Source organism: Macaca mulatta, chromosome 2, assembly GCF_049350105.2.
Source record: "Macaca mulatta isolate MMU2019108-1 chromosome 2, T2T-MMU8v2.0, whole genome shotgun sequence".
NCBI classification, from domain to species: domain Eukaryota; kingdom Metazoa; phylum Chordata; class Mammalia; order Primates; family Cercopithecidae; genus Macaca; species Macaca mulatta.
In genome coordinates this window covers 60,593,194-60,612,011 of record NC_133407.1, presented here as the reverse complement: position 1 = coordinate 60,612,011, position 18,818 = coordinate 60,593,194, and the positions used below count along the sequence as shown (strand labels likewise).

Sequence of the window (18,818 nt, the reverse complement as noted above, 5' to 3'; positions counted from 1 at the left end):
GGTCAAAGCCAGGGGCTACAGGTCCCATGCAAGTCTGAAATCTGCAGGGCACTCAAATATTAAAGCTCCGAAATGACCTCCATTGACTCCATGTCTCGCATCTGAGTCACACCAATGCAGGGGTTCTTCGGCAGCTCCACCCCTGTGACTTTTCAGGGTACAGCCTCCCTCCTGGCTGCTTTCACAGGCTGGTGCCCCAGTAGGGACTCTGTGTGGAGGCTCTGACCCCACATTTCCCTTCTGCACTGCCTTAGGAAAGGTTCTCCATGAGAGCCCTGCCCCTGAAGCAAACTTTTGTCTGGACATCCAGGCATTTCCATACAGCCTCTGAAATCTAGGCAGAGGTTCCCAAACCTCAATTCTTGACTTTCGTGCACCTGCAGGCTCAACACCTCATGGAAGTTGTCAAGGCTTGGGGTTTGCACCCTCTGAAGTCATGGCCCGAGCTGTACTTTGGCCCCGTTCAGTCACAGTGGGAGTGTTTAGGACACAGGGCACCAAGTCCCTAGACTGCTCACAGCATGGGGGCCCTGGGCCTTGCCCATGAAACCATTTTTTCCTCCTAGGTCTCTGGGCCTGTGATAGGAGGGGCTGCCATGAAGACCTATGACATGCCTTGGACACATTTTCCCCATTGTCTTGGGGATTAACATTTGGCTCCTTGTTACTTATGCAAATTTCTGCAGCCAGCTTGAATTTCTCCTCAGAAAATGGGTTTTTCTTTTCTATCACATTGTCAGGCTGCAAATTTTCCAAACATTTATGCTCTACTTCCCTTATAAAACTGAATGTCTTTAACAGCACCCAAGTCACCTCTTGAATGCTTTGCTGCTTAGAAACTTATTTGCCAGATACCCTAAATCATCTCTCTCAAGTTCAAAGTTCCAGAAACCCCTAGGGCAGGGGCAAAATGCTACCAGTCTTTTTGCTAAAACGTAACAAGCATCACCTTTGCTGTAGTTTCCAACAAGTTTCTCATCTCCATCTGAGACCACCTCAGCCTGGACCTTATTGTCTATATCCCTTTCAGTGTTTTGGTCAAAGCTGTTCAACAAGTCTCTAGGAAGTTCCAAATTTTCCCACATTTTCCTGTTTTCTTCTGAACCCTCCAAACTGTTCCAACTGCTGCCTGTTACCCAGTTTCGAAGTCACGTCCAAGTTTTTAGGTGTCTTTTCAGCAACACCCCACTCTACTGGTACCAATTTACTGTATTAGTCAGTTTTCATGCTGCTGATAAAGACATACCCAAGACTGGGAAGAAAAAGAGGTTTAATTCGACTTACAGTTCCACATGGCTGGGAAGGCCTCAGAATCATGGTGGGAGGCAAAAGGCACTTCTTACATGGTGGCAGTAAGAGAAAATGAAGCCTCTCATTTTCGGATACCCGTGATAAAACCATCAGATCTCATGAGACTTATTCTCTACCATGAAAAACGTTTGGGGGAAACTGCCCCCATTATTCAAATTATCTCCTACTAGGTCCCTCCCACAACATGTGGAACTTATGGGAGTACAATTCAAGATGAGATTTGGGTGAGGACACAGAGCCAAACCATATCAACCAACATGTGTGCCCAGTGAATATGAATGATTAGCCCAAGGTTATTCAATTATGGTTGTCCCATTTCTTTATAATTTCACTATCCACCACCTGAAAAAAAATCAATGCTAAAGTGAAGACTGGAACATTTGTATTCAGCATCCAAATTATTCAAAGAAAAGCAAGAAAGAATAGTTGTATGCATAATTAGCCACAATAGACTGCAAGCTCCTTTGACAAGAAATGATTTCTTCTTTCCTCTGTATCTTAGACTTTTCCACAGTATCTGATAGTGCTCAATAAATATTCATAGAACCAAACTGAGAACAAAGATAGAACCAAATTAAACAAGGTGATAAATGCTTTGCAAATGGCATAAACAGAGAGAGGGGGTAATGAATTCTATTTTAGGGGGAAATAGATGCCATGAAGCCCCACAAAGGGAGTGACATCAGAGCCATACCCTGAAAAATGCATACTTTTATGTGGATGATTCAGAGCTGGGAATCTTGGATATTGGAGAGCAGAATTCACAGGAAGCTTCAGGAGATGAGACCAACAAGGATGACCAATGCCTGGGCCTCAATCCCAGGGGTTTTGGTTCAGTAGGTTCAGTAGACACAATTGGGGACCCAACTGTGTCTTTTTTACAAGTACCTGTATGGTGCTGCTGCTGTTGCTTCAAGGGACCACACTTTGAGTAGCAAGGCTAGAGCTCAGGCAGAGGACTGGGGAGTTCTATGTTATTGGTATGCACTGTCCCTGTTGCCCCTAGAGCAATATGTCATTTTTGCAAGACTGTTTCTTTTGGTGCACGATAAACTCCTTAAGGTACATAGGACTCTTATCTACATATTCATATGCACTCCCTAGTGTAGTGCTGGGTCACATAGTATGATGTGAATACAAAGTTATTGAATTAAGAAATGAACAAATTAACAAGAGACAAAAAGAGTGAAGACATGAAGAACCAGGAAAATTCATGCTGTGAAAGGGGAAAAAGTGGCTCAACAGAGTCAAGGTCTAGAGAAGTAAAAAAGACAAGAGGCAGGCATTGACCTTGGATTTGGCAATTGGGGCTCATCAGTTGTATCTTTTTTACAAAAGGCAGCATTTGTGAGGTGGAGTGGGAGAAGTCAGTCATTTATTGTGGATTGCATGTGGAAGGGAAGGTTAGGAAAGGACCATATGAGTATGGACTGCCAATTCAGGAAGTTTAGAAGAAACAAGGAGGGTTAAAGACACAATAAGAATAAGGGATTGAAGATGCGAGAGGAAATAGGAGACAGAACAAGGTGCTGGAGGAAGATGGGGAATGTATTCCAGAGCACAAGTGAGAGAACCAATTTTGGAAAGGACTGAGGACAGAAAGGATGAGCAAAACTGCCATAGAGTTTGGGTTAAGGAGTGGAGTTGAAGGATTATTGGATCACCTAGAACAGAGGTCTCCAACTGGGGAAATAACTGGGCAGCTTCCACTTCCACTGTAGAGAAGGCTAACAGAGGAGGAGTTTTCTCAGTGCTGGTCCCAGCAGGCAGGGGAGGGTGGACAATAGCGCTAATAGTGACTAAGCTCATACCATGTACCAGGCACTATGTAGGTGTATCACAGACGTCTCATTTATTTCCCACAACAAGCTTTTTATTTTATAAATAGAGAAGCCAAAGTTTGGAGAGGTTATTAAGAACAGTGGTGGTACCAAAGGGTGACTTGGTGGCTGAGGTGGCTTTTCACATGCACTTCATCTTTATCAGCCTTTCAACTTTCATGTCCCCCACTGACCATCAGAGTCATACTACCTTCCCTAAAACCATCCTAAAACCATCTGGGCCTCACACTAGCTAGGTCACTTTCCCAAAGCCAGATAGATCAGGCCAAGCTGCAATACAAACCCAGTCTAATTCCAACCAATGAAATCTTTTGACCTCAACACACTAAAGAATCAAGGCTGTAAGGCTGTGGCTTGTGAAGCAAATGAAAGTTCCAGAAGATACAGGAGAAGGTGAGGAAGAGAGGGCAGTTGGAGCGTGGCTAGACAAGAGAAGGAGAGTAAACAAAATGAGGAGAGGGTGAACTCATGTTCTGCTAGGTATTGTGGGTGCTGCATGTGGATCCCAGAACAAAGAGGCCAGGGTTTAGGGAGCACCTAGAGTGATGTGGATGGACCCCACCAATACCGGGATCCTACCTGGGGAGAAGAAGTTGTAATGGCAGGGGGGATTGTGGAGTCCCATTTCCTGTCAGTCCTACCTTCATGGCAAAGCGGCCTCTTCACTTGCCTCCCTCAGCTCTTCATGCTCTGTTCCTGCTGCCAGCACCCCTAGAACTAGAGTGCACCCTTGATTTCAAAGGGTCTGTCACCACAGGTGGTACAATACAGAAACCACCTGATTCACCTTCTCTCTCACCCCTTCCTTAATTAGACAGTGAGCAAGGGAGATGGAAGGATATGTGGAGAAATGGTTTACTGAGAAGGGAAATAAGTGGCGACAACCAGAAATTTAGACTGAAGCTTTCAAGTTAAGCCTAATTCATTTCAGGCAAAAGAGGAAGCTAAATAAGGAGACTTTGACTTCATGAAACTGGAATTCAAGTAAAGCTTCTGTTCCTGCATTAAAGCATTCCTGATGCTGTGTAACTTGGAGGTAAACTGAGTGGGCTCCCTAGGGAAGGCAATGTGCAGGGATGTTTCATGTGTCCCAAATGCCCTTCTCACTACTCACCCTCTGTGACCTGGGATAACATGGTTTTCCAGGGCTGGAGGATCAACAGTTGGCCCTTGAAAAAAAATTTCTCTACATAAAGCTGACTAGTCCATGAGACTGTGACGGTAGCCTCGCTTCAACATCCACGTATCTGTGAGCTCCAGGATGTGGCTAACTGAGTAGGTGGGTCCCCTTCCTCCATCATTGCCCTCTGGGCATCCTACTTTTCAGGACACTATCCTTGTCAGATGGGAGGAGGCAGTTCCTGGCTAGTAATTTATACCTGGTACCTCCAGAGAATTCTCAGGATCCATTTATGGAAAAAGGCTGGATGGTCAGTTTTCCGAGTGGCCTTTGTGAGAATCAAGTCTGTAATCTTGGCTGCTGTAAACCATGCTGTAGTCTAGCCAATGAAAGGAACAGAGTTTAGTTACACATATAAGCACATCTGTTGTTATCCCTGGGACATTAGCTTCTAGCCCCAAGCACACAGCAATGAGTGGCAGGAAGTGGCAAGGGCAGTCTTCCGGTGATGAATGTTCAGACACAGAGGAGCTGCTTTTGTGATGTGTTCCCTAGAGGAGAGAATTATTTTCTAGGATTTTCACACAACAATGTAGAGCATTTCTATTCACACACCTAACCGAGGCCAACAATACTCAGGGTCACTTTTGGTATTTATTTAAAATAAGAAGTCATTTACAGAATGTTAAGAAGATGGAGTGCTGGAATATATAGACTGTTCTGAAATTTAGAGCAGAACTATAGTTTTTGGAATATGTAATATATTTCAGTACGGTGGGAATTAGTAAATAAAAAGAATGGCAGTCATTTTGTAGATTTCTAGAGATCAGTAGATTCTTAATGCTAGCCAAAGTAATTACAAGATAAAACTGGGCATGAAGACTAATTGAAGAGAAAGTGTGTGCCAACACACATGTGTGTGCATAATTGCTCTTTTTTTTTTTCTCCTTCAACTTTTAAGTTCTGGGGTACATGGGCAGGATGTGCAGGTCTATTACACAGGTAAATGTGTGCCATGGTGGTTTGCTGCACAGATCAACCCATCACCTGGTTATTAAGCCAAGCACGCATTAGCTATTCTACCTGATTCTCTCCCTCCCCCCTAGCCTCCCAACAGGCCCCAGTGTGTGTTGTTCCACCCTTCCCACATCATATGCTTGTATTCTTATCGTTCACCTCCCACTTATAAATGAGAATATGTGGTGTTTGGTTTTCTGTTTCTGCATTAGTTTGCTGAGTATAGTGGTTTCCAGCTCCATCCATGTCCCTGCAAAGGACATGATCTTGTTCCTTTTTATGACTGCATAGTAGTCCATGGTATATATGTGCCACATTTTCTTTATCCAGTCTATCATTGATGGGTACTTGGGTTGACCCCATGTCTTTGGTATTGCAAATGGTGCTGCAATGAACATATGCATGCATGTATCTTTATAATAGAATGATTTATATTCCTTTGGGTATATACGCACTAATGAGATTGCTGGGTCAAATGCTATTTCTGGTTCTGGGTCTTTGAAGAATCACCACATTATCTTCCAAAATGGTTGAACTAATTTACATTCCCACCAATAGTGTAAAAATGTTCCATTTTCTCCACAACCTCGCCAGCATTTATTTCTTCTTGACTTTTTAGTAACTGCTATCCTGACTGGCATGGGACAGTATCTCATTGTGGTTTTGATTTGAATTTCTCTAATGATCAGCGATGTTGAGCTTTTTTTCATGTTTGTTGACCACAAGAATGTCTTCTTTTGAGAAATGGCTGTTCACATTCTTTGCCCACTTTTTAATTGGGTTGTTTGTTTTTTTTCTTGCAAATTTGTTTAAGTTCCATGTAGATTCTGGATATTAGACCTTTATCAGATTGATAGATTGCAAAAATCTTCTCCCATTCTATAGATTTTCTGTTCACTCTAATGATAGTTTCTTTTGCTGTGCAGAAGCTCTTTAATTAGATCCCGTTTGTCAATTTTTGCTTCTCTTGCAATTGCTTTTGATGTTTTCATCATGAATCTTTGCCTGTGCCTATGTCCTGAATAGTATTGCCTCGATTTTCTTCTAGAGTTTTGATCATTTGGGGTTTTACATTTAAGTCTTTAATCCATCTTGAGTTAATTTTTGTATAAGGCGTAAGGAACGGGTCCTGTTTCAGTTTTCTGCATATGGTTGGTCACTTCTCCCAGCACAGTTTATTGAATAGAAAATCCTTTCCCCCTTGCTTGTTTTTGTCAGGTTTGTTGAAGATCAAATGATTGTAAATGTGCAGTCTTATTTCTGAGATCTCTATTCTGTTCCATTGGTCTGTGTGTCTGTTTTTGTACCAGTACTCTGCTGTTTTGGTTACTGCAGGCTTGCAGTTTAGTATGAAGTTGGGTAGTATAATGCCTCCAGTTTTATTCTTTTTGCTTAGGAATGTCTTGGCTATTTAGGCTCTTCCTTGGTTCCAAATGAATTTTAAAGTAGTTTTTTCTAATTCTGTGAAGGTCAGTGGTAGTTTAATAAGAATAGCATTGAATCTGTAAATTGCTTTGGGCAGTATGGCCATTTTCACAATATTGATTCTTCCTATCCATGACCATGGAATGTTTTTCCATTTGTTTGTGTCCTCTCTGATTTTCTTGAGCAGTGGTTTGTAGCACTCCTTGAAGAGGTCCTTCACTTCTCTTGTTAGCTGTATTTCAAGGTATTTTATTCTCTTTGTAGCAATTGTGAATGGGAATTTATTCATGATTTGGCTCTTTGTTGCCTGCTGTTGGTATATAGGAATGCTAGTGATTTTTGCATATTGATTTTGTATCCTGAGACTTTAATCGCTCAAAAAATTTATTCTTTACATAAGATTTGAAATGTTATTGCTGTAAATTAAGTTATGGCACTGTCTTCAGATGGCCATATCCTCAAGGTGTACATGGTCTGGGAGATGTATCCATAAAACTTCAATGACAAAATGCCAAACTCGTAAATAGACTGCTGTGGGAGCATGGAAGAGGAAGTGACTAATTCTACCCAGGAAAAACCAGGGAATTCAGGGCTGAGGCCCTATGCTGGGCTACTTGGTTTAGAGCATTCTGTTTGGGCCCTCCTTTACTTGCACCCCCAGTTCCCACCCACTCTTTTGCCCACTAAACTCAGTTCAGGTAACTGAGACCTTGGAATTCCTTTCCCAGGTATCTCAAACCTGCTTCCAGGATTTGTGAATACTTGGTCCTTGGGTCTGTTCTCCTGAGAACAAGCCATGCCAACAGTTGACCCCATATTCTTGAGAGGTGGCCTAGAAGAGCTTGCATGTGTGGACTGGGGTGTTCACATGCAGGGCAAAGCCGGGGTGGAAATAGAAGAGAAGGTATGGGACAAGGAATGGGGACTGGGAGACATCTCTCCTTATTTTCTCTCCAGAGGTCAAACGTTCTAAATTCAAATCAAGTGTCACAGATTGTTAGAAAGGCACATTTGTCAGGGAGGAGGATAGAACATTTTATATAGTGGCTGAGTCTTTGTGATGTGAAGGACTCTGCTTGTACCCTAGTGTCAGGTCCTGCATGTGTTAGGGTGGGTGGAGAGAAGATTTCCCAGAAGTAGAGATTTGAGATCGAATTTGAAAGTACAAGATTTCTCTGTGTTCAAGCCACTGTGGGTGATCAGTGCCATGTAACTGGGTCATAGGGGAAGAGTCTGCAGATAGGCCCATCAAAAAAGACACCGGAGTCTGGAATAGCATGGCTCTGGAATTTTGTCCATGGGCCATGAGAAAATTTTGAAAGTCTCTAAGAGAAACCTGAGGTGATCAGATCGGAGTTTGAGGGCTATGAGTCTGGTGGCAGTGAGGAGCCTGAACAGAAGGGAGAGAGATTTGAGGCAACAAGGCCAGTTTGGTAGCTTTTTCAGCTGTCCATGGTTTACAGCCTGAACAAAGTCCATGTCAGCTTGCTCTCTGCAGCCAGAATCTTATTCTTAGTGGCTACTTGGCTCTCATTGAAGCCCACCATTCCCTGCATCAGGCAGGCAGCTCTCAATGAGGAAGCACTGAAGACACCAGCCTAAGGAAATGCCCTATGTTTGGAAAATAAAATTCCTTCTAATCCAAGAATAATCTATCTAAAACCCAAAGCAGACTTGTCTCTCATGTGTGGATAAACTTCAAGAAATATCTATCTTTTCTATCATCGTAACAAACTTTAGGCTATTCGGAATTCAGAGTAAAAAATATCAACTTTTGTTGAATTTGTAAAATTGTTATTATTTAATTTACATTGTTCAGGGCTTCTCTTCCCTTGCTCTTTCTGTGGATTCAACTATGCCCAAGTGTATGTATTTGCCTTGAGCATCTTTCTTTCTCTTTCTGTCTTCTTTCTTTTCTTTTCTTTCTTTCTTTCCTTCTTTCTTTCTTTCTTTCTTTTTCTTCCGTCCCTCCTTCCATCCTTCCTTTCCTTTCTTCCTTCCTTCCTTTCTTCCTCCCTCCTTCTTTCTTTCTTTCTTTCTTTCTTTATTTCCTTCCTTCCTTCCTTCTTTCTTTCTTTCTTTCTTTCTTTCTTTCTTTCTTTCTTTCTTTCTTTCTTTCTTTCTTTCTTTCTTCTTTCCTCTCTCTTCCTTCCTTCCTTCACTTCTTCTTTTTCTTTCCTTCTTAATTGTTCTTTATGGGACAACAGCTAAAACCCATGCTATGTAGCTTGGGACGTATTGCTGAAGTTTAAATTTTAAAGTAAAAGTGGCATGAGAGAAGCACATGTCACAAAGACCTTGGTGTTCAGGAAACAGGACCTGAAGAGTAAGGACTGGGAAATGAAACTTTATAGAATGGGGCAGGAAATGTGCAAGCATTTTTCATTGCTAAAAACATGAGGTTAAGTATGTTGCCCTGACCTGGAGCAGCTGGCTGACACTTCTGCCATATATGCCAGGGACCTTGCATGGCTTCTCCTGAAGAACATACAATTGCTTCCTAATGCACAGGCAGCATTTCTAGAACTGTGCATTCGTATATGCTATTTACCAGAATCTAGCCCTATTCTTTCCTCCAAAAGTACTGGATATGAATCTGAAGTTTAAATCTCTATATAGGATAATTTTAATTATCTAGAAACTTTCTTCTTTTATGTTCTTGTTAATTGTTTTGTAGTAATACATGACAGTATATGTTTAAACATTGTGTACAACTCTTTACTATGGGGTGGGGGAGATGTTTTATTCAGATGTCACTCTATACAAATTAGATTTATCTTCCTTTGATTTGTTGCTCAAAAACTTATTAACTCACCTTCCGGATAAGCTCTGTGTAAGGCATTAGGTGTCCAATGGTGTACAAGATAGGGATGATGCTTAACCTTGTGGAGCTTTCAATCCAGCCTGAAAGGCGTCTAGAGCAGCAGTAAGAAGGAATCATGTGAAGGACCTGCTCAGGGCCATTTAGGGTACAGTGGGAGCTTCCACAAGGGCACTATAGCCTGAGAAGGAAGAAGAGAGGAGTTGAGGGAGGTTTCTTAAGGAAATAATAGTTCATCTGAGGCCTCAAGAATGATCAGGAGCTACTCAAGCAAAATAGGGGCAACATGAATTCCAGGCAGAACAGATCACATGAGTAAAATCCAAGATGCAAAAGAAAATTTCTCAAGTTAAGAATTTTAAAAAATAATTCATCATAGTTGATGTGCGATAGGTAGTGGAATCTGGACTGGGGAAGGTGGACCAAGTGGACAAGGGACTGAATGTGGGAAGATGGATAGGAGTCAGGTATGAAAAAAAGGGCAAGTGACCGTAGGGTTTTAAGGCAGGAAAAAACACCACTGTGGCTAAATCTGAGAAGAGATTGGACGGGCAAGACTGAGGGCAGGGAGACCTGTTAGGAGGCTGTTGGAATAACCCATGTGTGGGATGCCTGGGTCAGGGATCTCAGCTCCATGTCCCCCTGAGAGAGACCTTCCCTGACCCTTTGCCTCAATTAGGGCCCTGGGACAGTCTCTCACAGAGCCCTACATTTTCCCTACATGGGATTTATTAAAATTATAATTGTTCATTTCTGATGTGATTATTTCTTTTACTGAATGTCTCCTTTACTAAACAGTGAATCTTGTCAGACTTATTGCTGTCCCCATCACCTACAGCTTGCAAATAGGAAGGACTCAGTCAGTATTTGTGAAAGAGTGAATGAATGGATGAATATAAAAAGAAAGGAGTGGACAAATCTGTGGGATTCTTGGGTATTGGAATCAACAGGACTTGGTGATTGCTTGGAAAATAGCTGCTGGTAAGGGAGAAACAGTTTCTAGTTTGAGTAGCCAGGTGGATAATGGTGTAATTTATAGGAAAAGGAGGCACTTAGAGCCAGAAGAGGTGGTGGGAGAAGCAGGTTTTTGGCAGGGGGTGGATTATGAGTTCAACTTTGGGCAGATGGTGCTGTGTATCAGATTTGGTTTTAATACTGGAAGCTACATTTAAAGTCTACCCTACTCAAAAAATGACAAATCAATAAAGTAAATCAAACACAAACAAAAGAAACAAATAAAGCAGAAATATGGATGGGCAAATCTGTTTCACTTTCGTTGTTCAGCTTCCCACAAGTTTCCCTTTCTAATTCTTCTATTTTAGCAAACAAAACAATTCATTACATTATCAGTATGTGACATATTAACATAGAGTCTTTATTCCACCAAAGAGTTCCATTTTCTTGGATAAATTTCACCTTTACATTCATATAAGCATTAAGAGTCAAGAAAAAAAATTAAGATATGAGACTATGGTATAAATCATTTTGCTTTAATAATTTTATCTTATTATTACATTTTTGTGATCAAAATGGAAAATTGAAGAAAATGTGGGAGATCTTTTCTGCTTTCATATTTTTATTTATTAAACATTTCTAAACTGGATTTCTCCATTTTGAAGGCTTTGATTAAAGTCAACAAGGATCTCCTACCTACTTAAATTGTCCTTTAAATTGCAGCTTTCATGGTGGTTGGAGGAAATGTACCATTCCCAATGAGGAAATAACACATCGAAACTTGACTTATGAATAGCAACACTGAAGCATTATTTTAAACTTCACTCTTCAACAGTAAGGCACAGATTAAAAGAAAAAGGAACTAAAGGCTCTGAAGATTTTATTGTAAATTTTAAATTCTAAACTTGGGAGATTTGCCTGAGTACCAATGAGGTTAATAATCCCAGAATGTGTTGAGTTCAGGTTTAATACAAAAAAATTTTGCTTTCAAAATTAATTGCAACTTAATTAACTTTTCTTTTTCCCTTCTTCTTTCTTCCCTCCTCCTCCCCTCTCTCTTTATAGGTAGTTCAGAAGTGTATTCCTTTCCTAATTGGGCATTTGAAGGATTCAACCCATAATGACATCATCCTAAGCATCCTAATAGAGATAGCAGGCTATGAGCCAGTGGCTTTGAATGGTTTTCTTCCAATGCTGAAAGAGATTGGTGAGAGATTCCCCTACCTCATTGGACAGATGGCAAGGATTTATGGAACTGTTGGGCATGTGGATGAAGTAAGTTTGGTTTTTTTCTCTCCATTCCCCTGAATTGCACTGGCGCTTAATCCAACCTATTTAATCTATTAGAGCTCTATGACATACAAATATTTCCTGGGATTTCTGGGAGTTCCAATTTATCTTTCAATCCTTTTACATGGGCAATGGCCTGTGAGTCAAGTAGCAGGGTTATGTGGAAGGTTTAGGAAGTGAGTATTTTATTACTGCTGTGTCACCTGAAGAAGGAGGGTTAAAATGGAGAGAGCACCAAAAGATTCAAGACCACTTTGCAGTAACAACAACCAATAAAAGAGCTGTATCTCATTTCAGGTTGCAATTTCTCTTAACCCAGGAGACCATCAGTAAGCACAGAATTAGATTTCATAGACTACCCTTTAATGAGAGCCTGTAGCTATCATGTCAATAAGTGCCTGGGTTCAGAATGTTTTCAGTCCTCTGACTGATGTTATTTGGGAGAGTGAAATAAACGTTTGTGGATGTTTAAAAGTACTAAGCTAAATATTTGCATAATGGCATCTTTCAGTAGGGACAACAGGATGCCATCAGAGTTTATGGGGATTAAGCAATTAAGAAAGTTTTCAGAAATTCAGGTTTCAAAGACATGCATGTCTCTCTGATGATTTTATGTTGGGATTTAGGATTTTTATATTTTAAAATAAAAACAAATCTATAATTGACTGAGAGCTTTTCCTTGAACCTATGTATATATAATATAATTAGCTATTCAATAAATATAAAATTGTCCAACTTTTAAAAGGAATTTCATAGTTCATTAAGTTCAATCCCTTGATTCTGCATAAGATAAAATTTAAAACCAGAAACGTTATGTGACTTACCCAGACTCAGACTGAGTTAGTAACCCAGTTAGAATTAGATCTTTGGTATCTTCAGCATCATTTTGGAATTTTGTCTTAAAACGCATCTTTGGTGCTGTTTGATTATATTTCTTCTCAGAGTTATAGTGAACCCCTTGAGACCTGCCTGGCTTCCTCCTGGTCGAGGCTCTTTCTCCTCTAGCTTTCCAGAGGAGGGCAGGAGAACTGAGTTCCCAAGCCTGCACCTGTCAACGTGAGGATGGATCTTGAAAGGGGATTTCTCTGGTGTAGATGTACTCTTAGTATAATCCCTTTCTGTGCACTGCTGTTGGGAATGTCTCGCCACACTCTGCCTTCTGTTAATGTTTTCCCCTGCCCGTCACCTTTTCTGCCAAGAGAACCCACTGGTATGCCCGAGTGTTATTAGGCCAGCTTCGCCTGACAGCTGTTTAACTGAATCTGCTGACCTTGCAGATCTTTGCAAGGACCAAAAAGTTCAACCTCTGAGGTGTGAGGCCCTGGAATCTTTAAAAAGTAAAGTCTTTCTGCATTTTCATGGTAATTCTTTTTGTCAGAAATGATTCATTAATGTATAGTAATGCACATTGGTGTTGACTAAACTCCCATGGAAAATGTAATCTGTGAAAAACAAAAAACAGTAGCCACATGCAGTCTAACCACATGCAAATTATGTCAATGTCAGTTTGTCTGAACGAAGGCTGTATCCATCTATTCTTGCACTGCTATAAAGAAATAGCTGGGACTGGGTAATTTATAAAGAAAAGAGGCTTAATTGGCTTGCACTTCCAAAGGCTGCAACAGGAAGCATGATGCTGGCATCTGCTCAGCTTTTTGGGAGGCCTCAGGAAAACCTACAATCGTGGTGGAAGGCAGAGGGGAAGAAGGCACCTCATGGCCAGAGCAGGAGGAAGAGAGAGTGGGAAGGTGCTGCGCCAGATCTCATGAGCACTCACTCACTCTCATGAGAGCAGCAGCAAGGGGGAAATCCACCCCTGTGATCCAGTCACCTCCCACCAGGCCTCACCTCCAACATTGAGTATTACAATTCGACATGAGATTTGGGTGCAACACAGATCCAAACCATATCAAAGGCTAACCTGAAAGAGAACAGTTCATTTGGTGACATTTGTGTGACTGTCAGTGGGTACTAGGAGAAGGAGAGGTGGGTCTAAATAACTTGAGGAATAAATTATTTCAGAATTCAAATTTGTTTGCTTTTTTCCCCAAAACAAACAAATCTTTCTGGTGGTTCTGTTTCACCCCCCACCCCAGACCCACAGCAGAGAACAGTTGTAGATCAGATAGTTACCAAGTGTATCTGGATGTCAGGGTTATGTGAGGAGCTTTAAAATAATGTCAGTCTTGGACCCCATAGAATGCCTACTAAGTCATAATCTCCTGAAAAGAGAACCAGAAGTCTGGATTTACGGGAACCTCTGTCAGGGTAATTCTGATGCAGCTATTTGTGGATCAGTATTTGGGAACTCCAGACAGAGAATATTTAAAGTGCTTTCTCTGTTGGATTTAGAATCAGGCCTTGCCCATCACCCATCATCCTGCCCTCCTCTAGCAAGCCATTGCTAATCAATTTAATAATTTTCTAGACTATTGATATAGCAGCTTAGAGTAGGCTTGGCTAAGAGTAACACAAAAATCCAAAACCACAGTAACTTAAACAAAGATAGATATCTGATTGTCTTACACTTAAAGAAATCTAGAAGGCAATCTCTCTAGAGTGCCATGTTTCAGAGACTCAGGCTCCTTCTACCTTATTGCTCTACCATTCCTGAGTGCACCAGAAAGCAATAGCTTCTGTGTCATGGTCCAAGATGACACTGTCTCCACCCATCACATCAGTCTTTCAGCCAGCAGGAAGGGGGAAGGGGAGAAGGAATCTTCCAAGCTGTCAAACACAACCTTTTGTTTACAATCCATTAGCTAAATAGAATAAAGCTGAATATGACCATATGTAGCTGCAAGGGAGACTGGAGCGTGTTGCCTGGTTTTGGGTGGCCCCATGCCCAGTTAAACAGGGGGAAAAGACAGAAAGAATGATGAAAAACAAAAAACTGTTGCTGTTGCAGGTGGTCAGTTCATTTCACATCCGTAAAAATTAGCAGCTTTACACTGGATTGCCTCCTTTATGGTCTGATATTATTTGATTCCATTATTTCGTTTTATTTAGTCTAATAAAATTACCTATAAATGTCAGGCAGGCTCCTTTGCTCAGAAATAATGCTCTTTCTTGATTATGTGTAATGCCTGAAATATTACTGTAAGAAAGTTCTTTTAGCTGTAAGGAATGCTAAAGTTCAGATGTCCCAAGAATAAGTGTAGTAATCTAAGCAGCTAGTAACAGTGTAATTTGAGTAAATTTGTCTAATTTTCTAAATAAAACCTTGTGGAGCAATATTTCTAAAAACCAAAAACAATAGGCAAGATATGCACGTATGTATATCTCTACCCAGCCTCTTTCCAAAATGAAACAAGAAGTTCCTGAGGTACACTGAGAGGTGGGCATGAAGGCAGATGCCCAGTATGGAGTCTTGGGTACCAAAGTGAAAGGAAATATCAATAAAGAAAGAGAGGCAAAAACTGCCCTGGAAAAGCCCCATCACTTTCTATGTGGAAAGCTTGGTCTATGGGGAGACAATGAAACATGAAACCATATGAGGCATGGGGATTTTTGGGATGCTTATAAGACAGCCACAGGACCCTTGTGACCTCTAGCCCTAGGGTCGTGTCCCTTATCCTATTCTGTTCTCATCTAAAAATTGATTCCGTTTGAAATTTTTCTCTTTGACACCAAAGTAGTCCTTTCAGTTGGGTTTTGGGGGTTCAAACTGTCAGATAATTTTATTTCCAGGATTTAAAAGATTTTGGCAATATGGAAAAGCCAATTCAACTTTGAGATCCTTCTCCAACTTTTATAATATACAATCTATGACAGATCAGAGCATACTGACTGATCAGAGCATATAATATACAATCTATGACTGATCAGAGCATACCTCCTTTGTTTCCTGGTTTCCAGCAAACTCTATGGTTTGATCTTTAAGAAGAGCACAGTCTCCTGAGGGTTTGCAATCCTCAGTCCAGAATTTGGCCATGGGAGTAGAGACAGCCTGGAATTATACAAGTTATTAATTGGCTTCACCTTCTGTGCTTGCATGAAGCCAGGTGTAAGAACTGCAGGGCTGGCTACTGGGAACTGACCGGGTGTGCCTGTCTTTCAAATGAGCGCCCATCTGGGTGAGCAGACTGTTTTCAACAGCTTGATAGCAGCATCACAATTTTTCCATCTGTATTACATTCGGCAGAGAAGAGTTGTATATATAAAACAAAAACCAAAATCCTACAGATTCTTATTTTCTCTGTCTCCCAGATTAACTCAGGGATCTTTTTTTGCCCAAACTTAAATAAAGCCATGTTTAATAGTCATATAGTGCTTATGTCACTGTGGAGGCCATGAATGACTCACAGAACACTACCAGGGCAGAGAAATTTGCCTCTGGGAGAACCGATCAATTGTTGCCCTTGAGGTACACCTTTCAGTAAAGATCTATCCAGTTCTTTAGAATGCCAGGATTTACTCCATTTCTCTGATATGCTCAGTTGAAGTAAATTCATAAATAATAAATAGTATTTGATTAAATATGTCCAAAACACAGCAAAAATACGTGGGTCCTTTTGTCTTTCTCAAATGAGAAGGTTGCAGTAGAAACCTTTCAGACAACAGCAGAAATGACTTCTTAGTAGCACCTAAGGGTTCATTCCCCAAACATACATCCAGCAATTTATATAAAACACTTAACACAGTGCCTGTGTGTGGCATACTAATAAATGCTTGATGGATTTCAACCAACAGCAATAAAGTAACAGCAGCAATATAATAAACAAAACCTGCCTAGCTGGAGAGGCCAACAAGAGAGGGAAAAATACAAGTGTGATCGTACTTCCTCACACAAAGTCTTCTGTGGTCTCTTCCACTGCCTGTGGGATATTATGCAAACTCCTTGGCATGGCCCCAGCTTCCTTCTATAGCTTCACCTCTTACCTGTGCAGTCCACTTCATTCCCCTACATTCTGACTATTCAGGATTTTACACCCTTCCCTGAACACCCTTTACTCTGACATACATTGAGATCTTCACAGCTTATTCTGTCTGGATAGTTTTTACCCCCTTCTCCTACTTATCTTACATGACCCAGCTCAAATGTTGCCTCCTCTGTGAGTTCTTCCTAGTCCCCTTAGACAAAGTTAGTCACTCCCAGTCTATACTTCCATAGTAATTTGGTTGTACCTCAAATGTGTCATGGTTGTATCTCAATTATGTCATACTGCAATTTGCAGGTTCATGTCTTTTTCTCCTCCCTATGTCTCTCAGCTTCCAGAGGAAATAAATATTATCAAATCCATCTGAATTCACCTGTGGCCATAAGACAAAATGAGTACTTGAGAGTACTGGTAATTAATAATTTGAGGATTTATTTCTCACTTGAACTTTGATTCCATCAAGTATCTGTCTACTTATTCTAGATGACATAATTATAACTTAAGAGAGAGGAGGAGGAAATATTAGTGTGGAGAGGGCTGTTTATTTCTGAGCTTATACAATCTATTTCTGATATCTAGCAGGTAAAAGATGAGAATAAAGTTGACAGGGGAATATGGAGTCATTATACAACAAATATGTGATGAGCCAAGGCCATCCATAATGGCTGCTAGGAGGTGACATAAGTGAAAGATGATTCTGAGTGGATTATAAAGAGATTTTCATATATGAGGCCTCAGCAGGCTGCAAATTGGTTGAAGTACAGCTCCAAGAAGGAGCACTCACCACTGTAGACTGAGCAGTGATCACCACCAAGGAACTGTCTGTGCAAGAATCCATTACATGAATTAATTTGCTTATGAGGAGGGCAAAATAACGTGGTGACTAAGAGGGTGGGCTCAGAGTCAGCCTGCCTTGATTTCAGTCCTGACTCAGTTACTCACCAGTTATGGGCAACTTACATCACCTCTCTTGACTCAGTTTCCTCATCTGTAAAATGGGAATATTATTCACCTCTTAGGTTTGTTGTGAGGATTTAATGAGTTAACCCATGTGGAACAGTATTTAACAAATAGTAAACATTTGATAAATGTCAGCACTTTATTACTTTGCTCACCATTGTCCAAGGCTTTCTCATTGCATTTATTTGTATACAGGCTAAAACTTGACCCTAACAGACTGAAATTAGGTAGATGAAAACTAGGGAAATGGCTTACCTTGCCTCTGTTTCTCCAAGGAAAGCAGCTGAATGGGTAGGCATATGTGGGACCAGTCAAAATCAGAAGACAGAATTGGAATGAGGCACCGTAGACAACTACATGTATCATTAAAGGGGGAAGGCATAGCTGGCTACACAATTTTTTCATTTTTAGGAAATAACTGGTGTATGTAGATTTTTATTCCTCGGGGTGGAATGTATATCTGTTTTACATTTGTATCACAGACCACCATTCATGGGAGAAATAAGGATAACAAAAATAATAAAGCCTCATTTTGTAAAACTTCATAATTTAAAATAGGCCTGGTTTTCTCGGGCCACTGGAAGTACATTGCTTTCCATAAAGGGTAGGTGGTCCCCACCTCCCCAGCTATATAAACAGCTCAAATAAGTTTGCAGCAATTTTTAAAAAACTCTTAAACTAAATATGAAGTGGTTTAAGTTAAACCCAAACTAGGTTGATGTTCCTTGTCCATGGAGGACTGAAATAGAACGTTTGTTTCCACTTTAGAGGGTTTTACTTTTTCATTATTTTCTTCCCTAATTAGACTCTTTTAGCCATGCAAGTGGTCTCAGCTCACTTGTTGGGTATTATCGTTATTATAGCCCTCTTTCCTAACATGGGTCAACTTGGAAAAGAGAACACTTTAGGAATGGCATTGATTTTTTTTTTTTTTGAGAGGCCAACTTAAATTCATGTATCTTTCCATATATTTAAGCCTCAAATAAGTGAACTGATACAAATTTTAGTTTAATAGTCATCTTTACTTTACTTTAGGGTCTGGTCTCATTAGAAAGCACATACCAGTATGTAGCATGCACTCCATCACCATGCCCCTCCTCTGTGCCAGATCTACAAGGCAGTAGACCTAGTGGTGGAAACAGAGGCGAGATGCTTTAAATATTTTTTTACAAATGATCTCACAGCATGTGGAAGGATGC

At 40.7% G+C, this 18,818-nt stretch overlaps 1 protein-coding gene across 9 annotated transcripts in view; it reads left to right on the top strand.

The window, feature by feature from the left end:
* Positions 1 to 18,818, top strand: part of VEPH1 (ventricular zone expressed PH domain containing 1) — a 265,267-nt gene that overhangs the window by 78,970 nt on the left and 167,479 nt on the right. For all 9 annotated transcript variants that reach the window (XR_013414535.1, XM_015131877.3, XM_077994168.1 and 6 more), the window contains one exon: positions 11,555 to 11,764. Coding sequence is in view for 8 of the 9 variants with exons in the window: in XM_015131877.3 (XP_014987363.2) it covers positions 11,555 to 11,764 (210 nt within the window). In the remaining variant the exon portion in view is untranslated. The remainder of the gene's footprint in view (positions 1 to 11,554; positions 11,765 to 18,818) is intronic.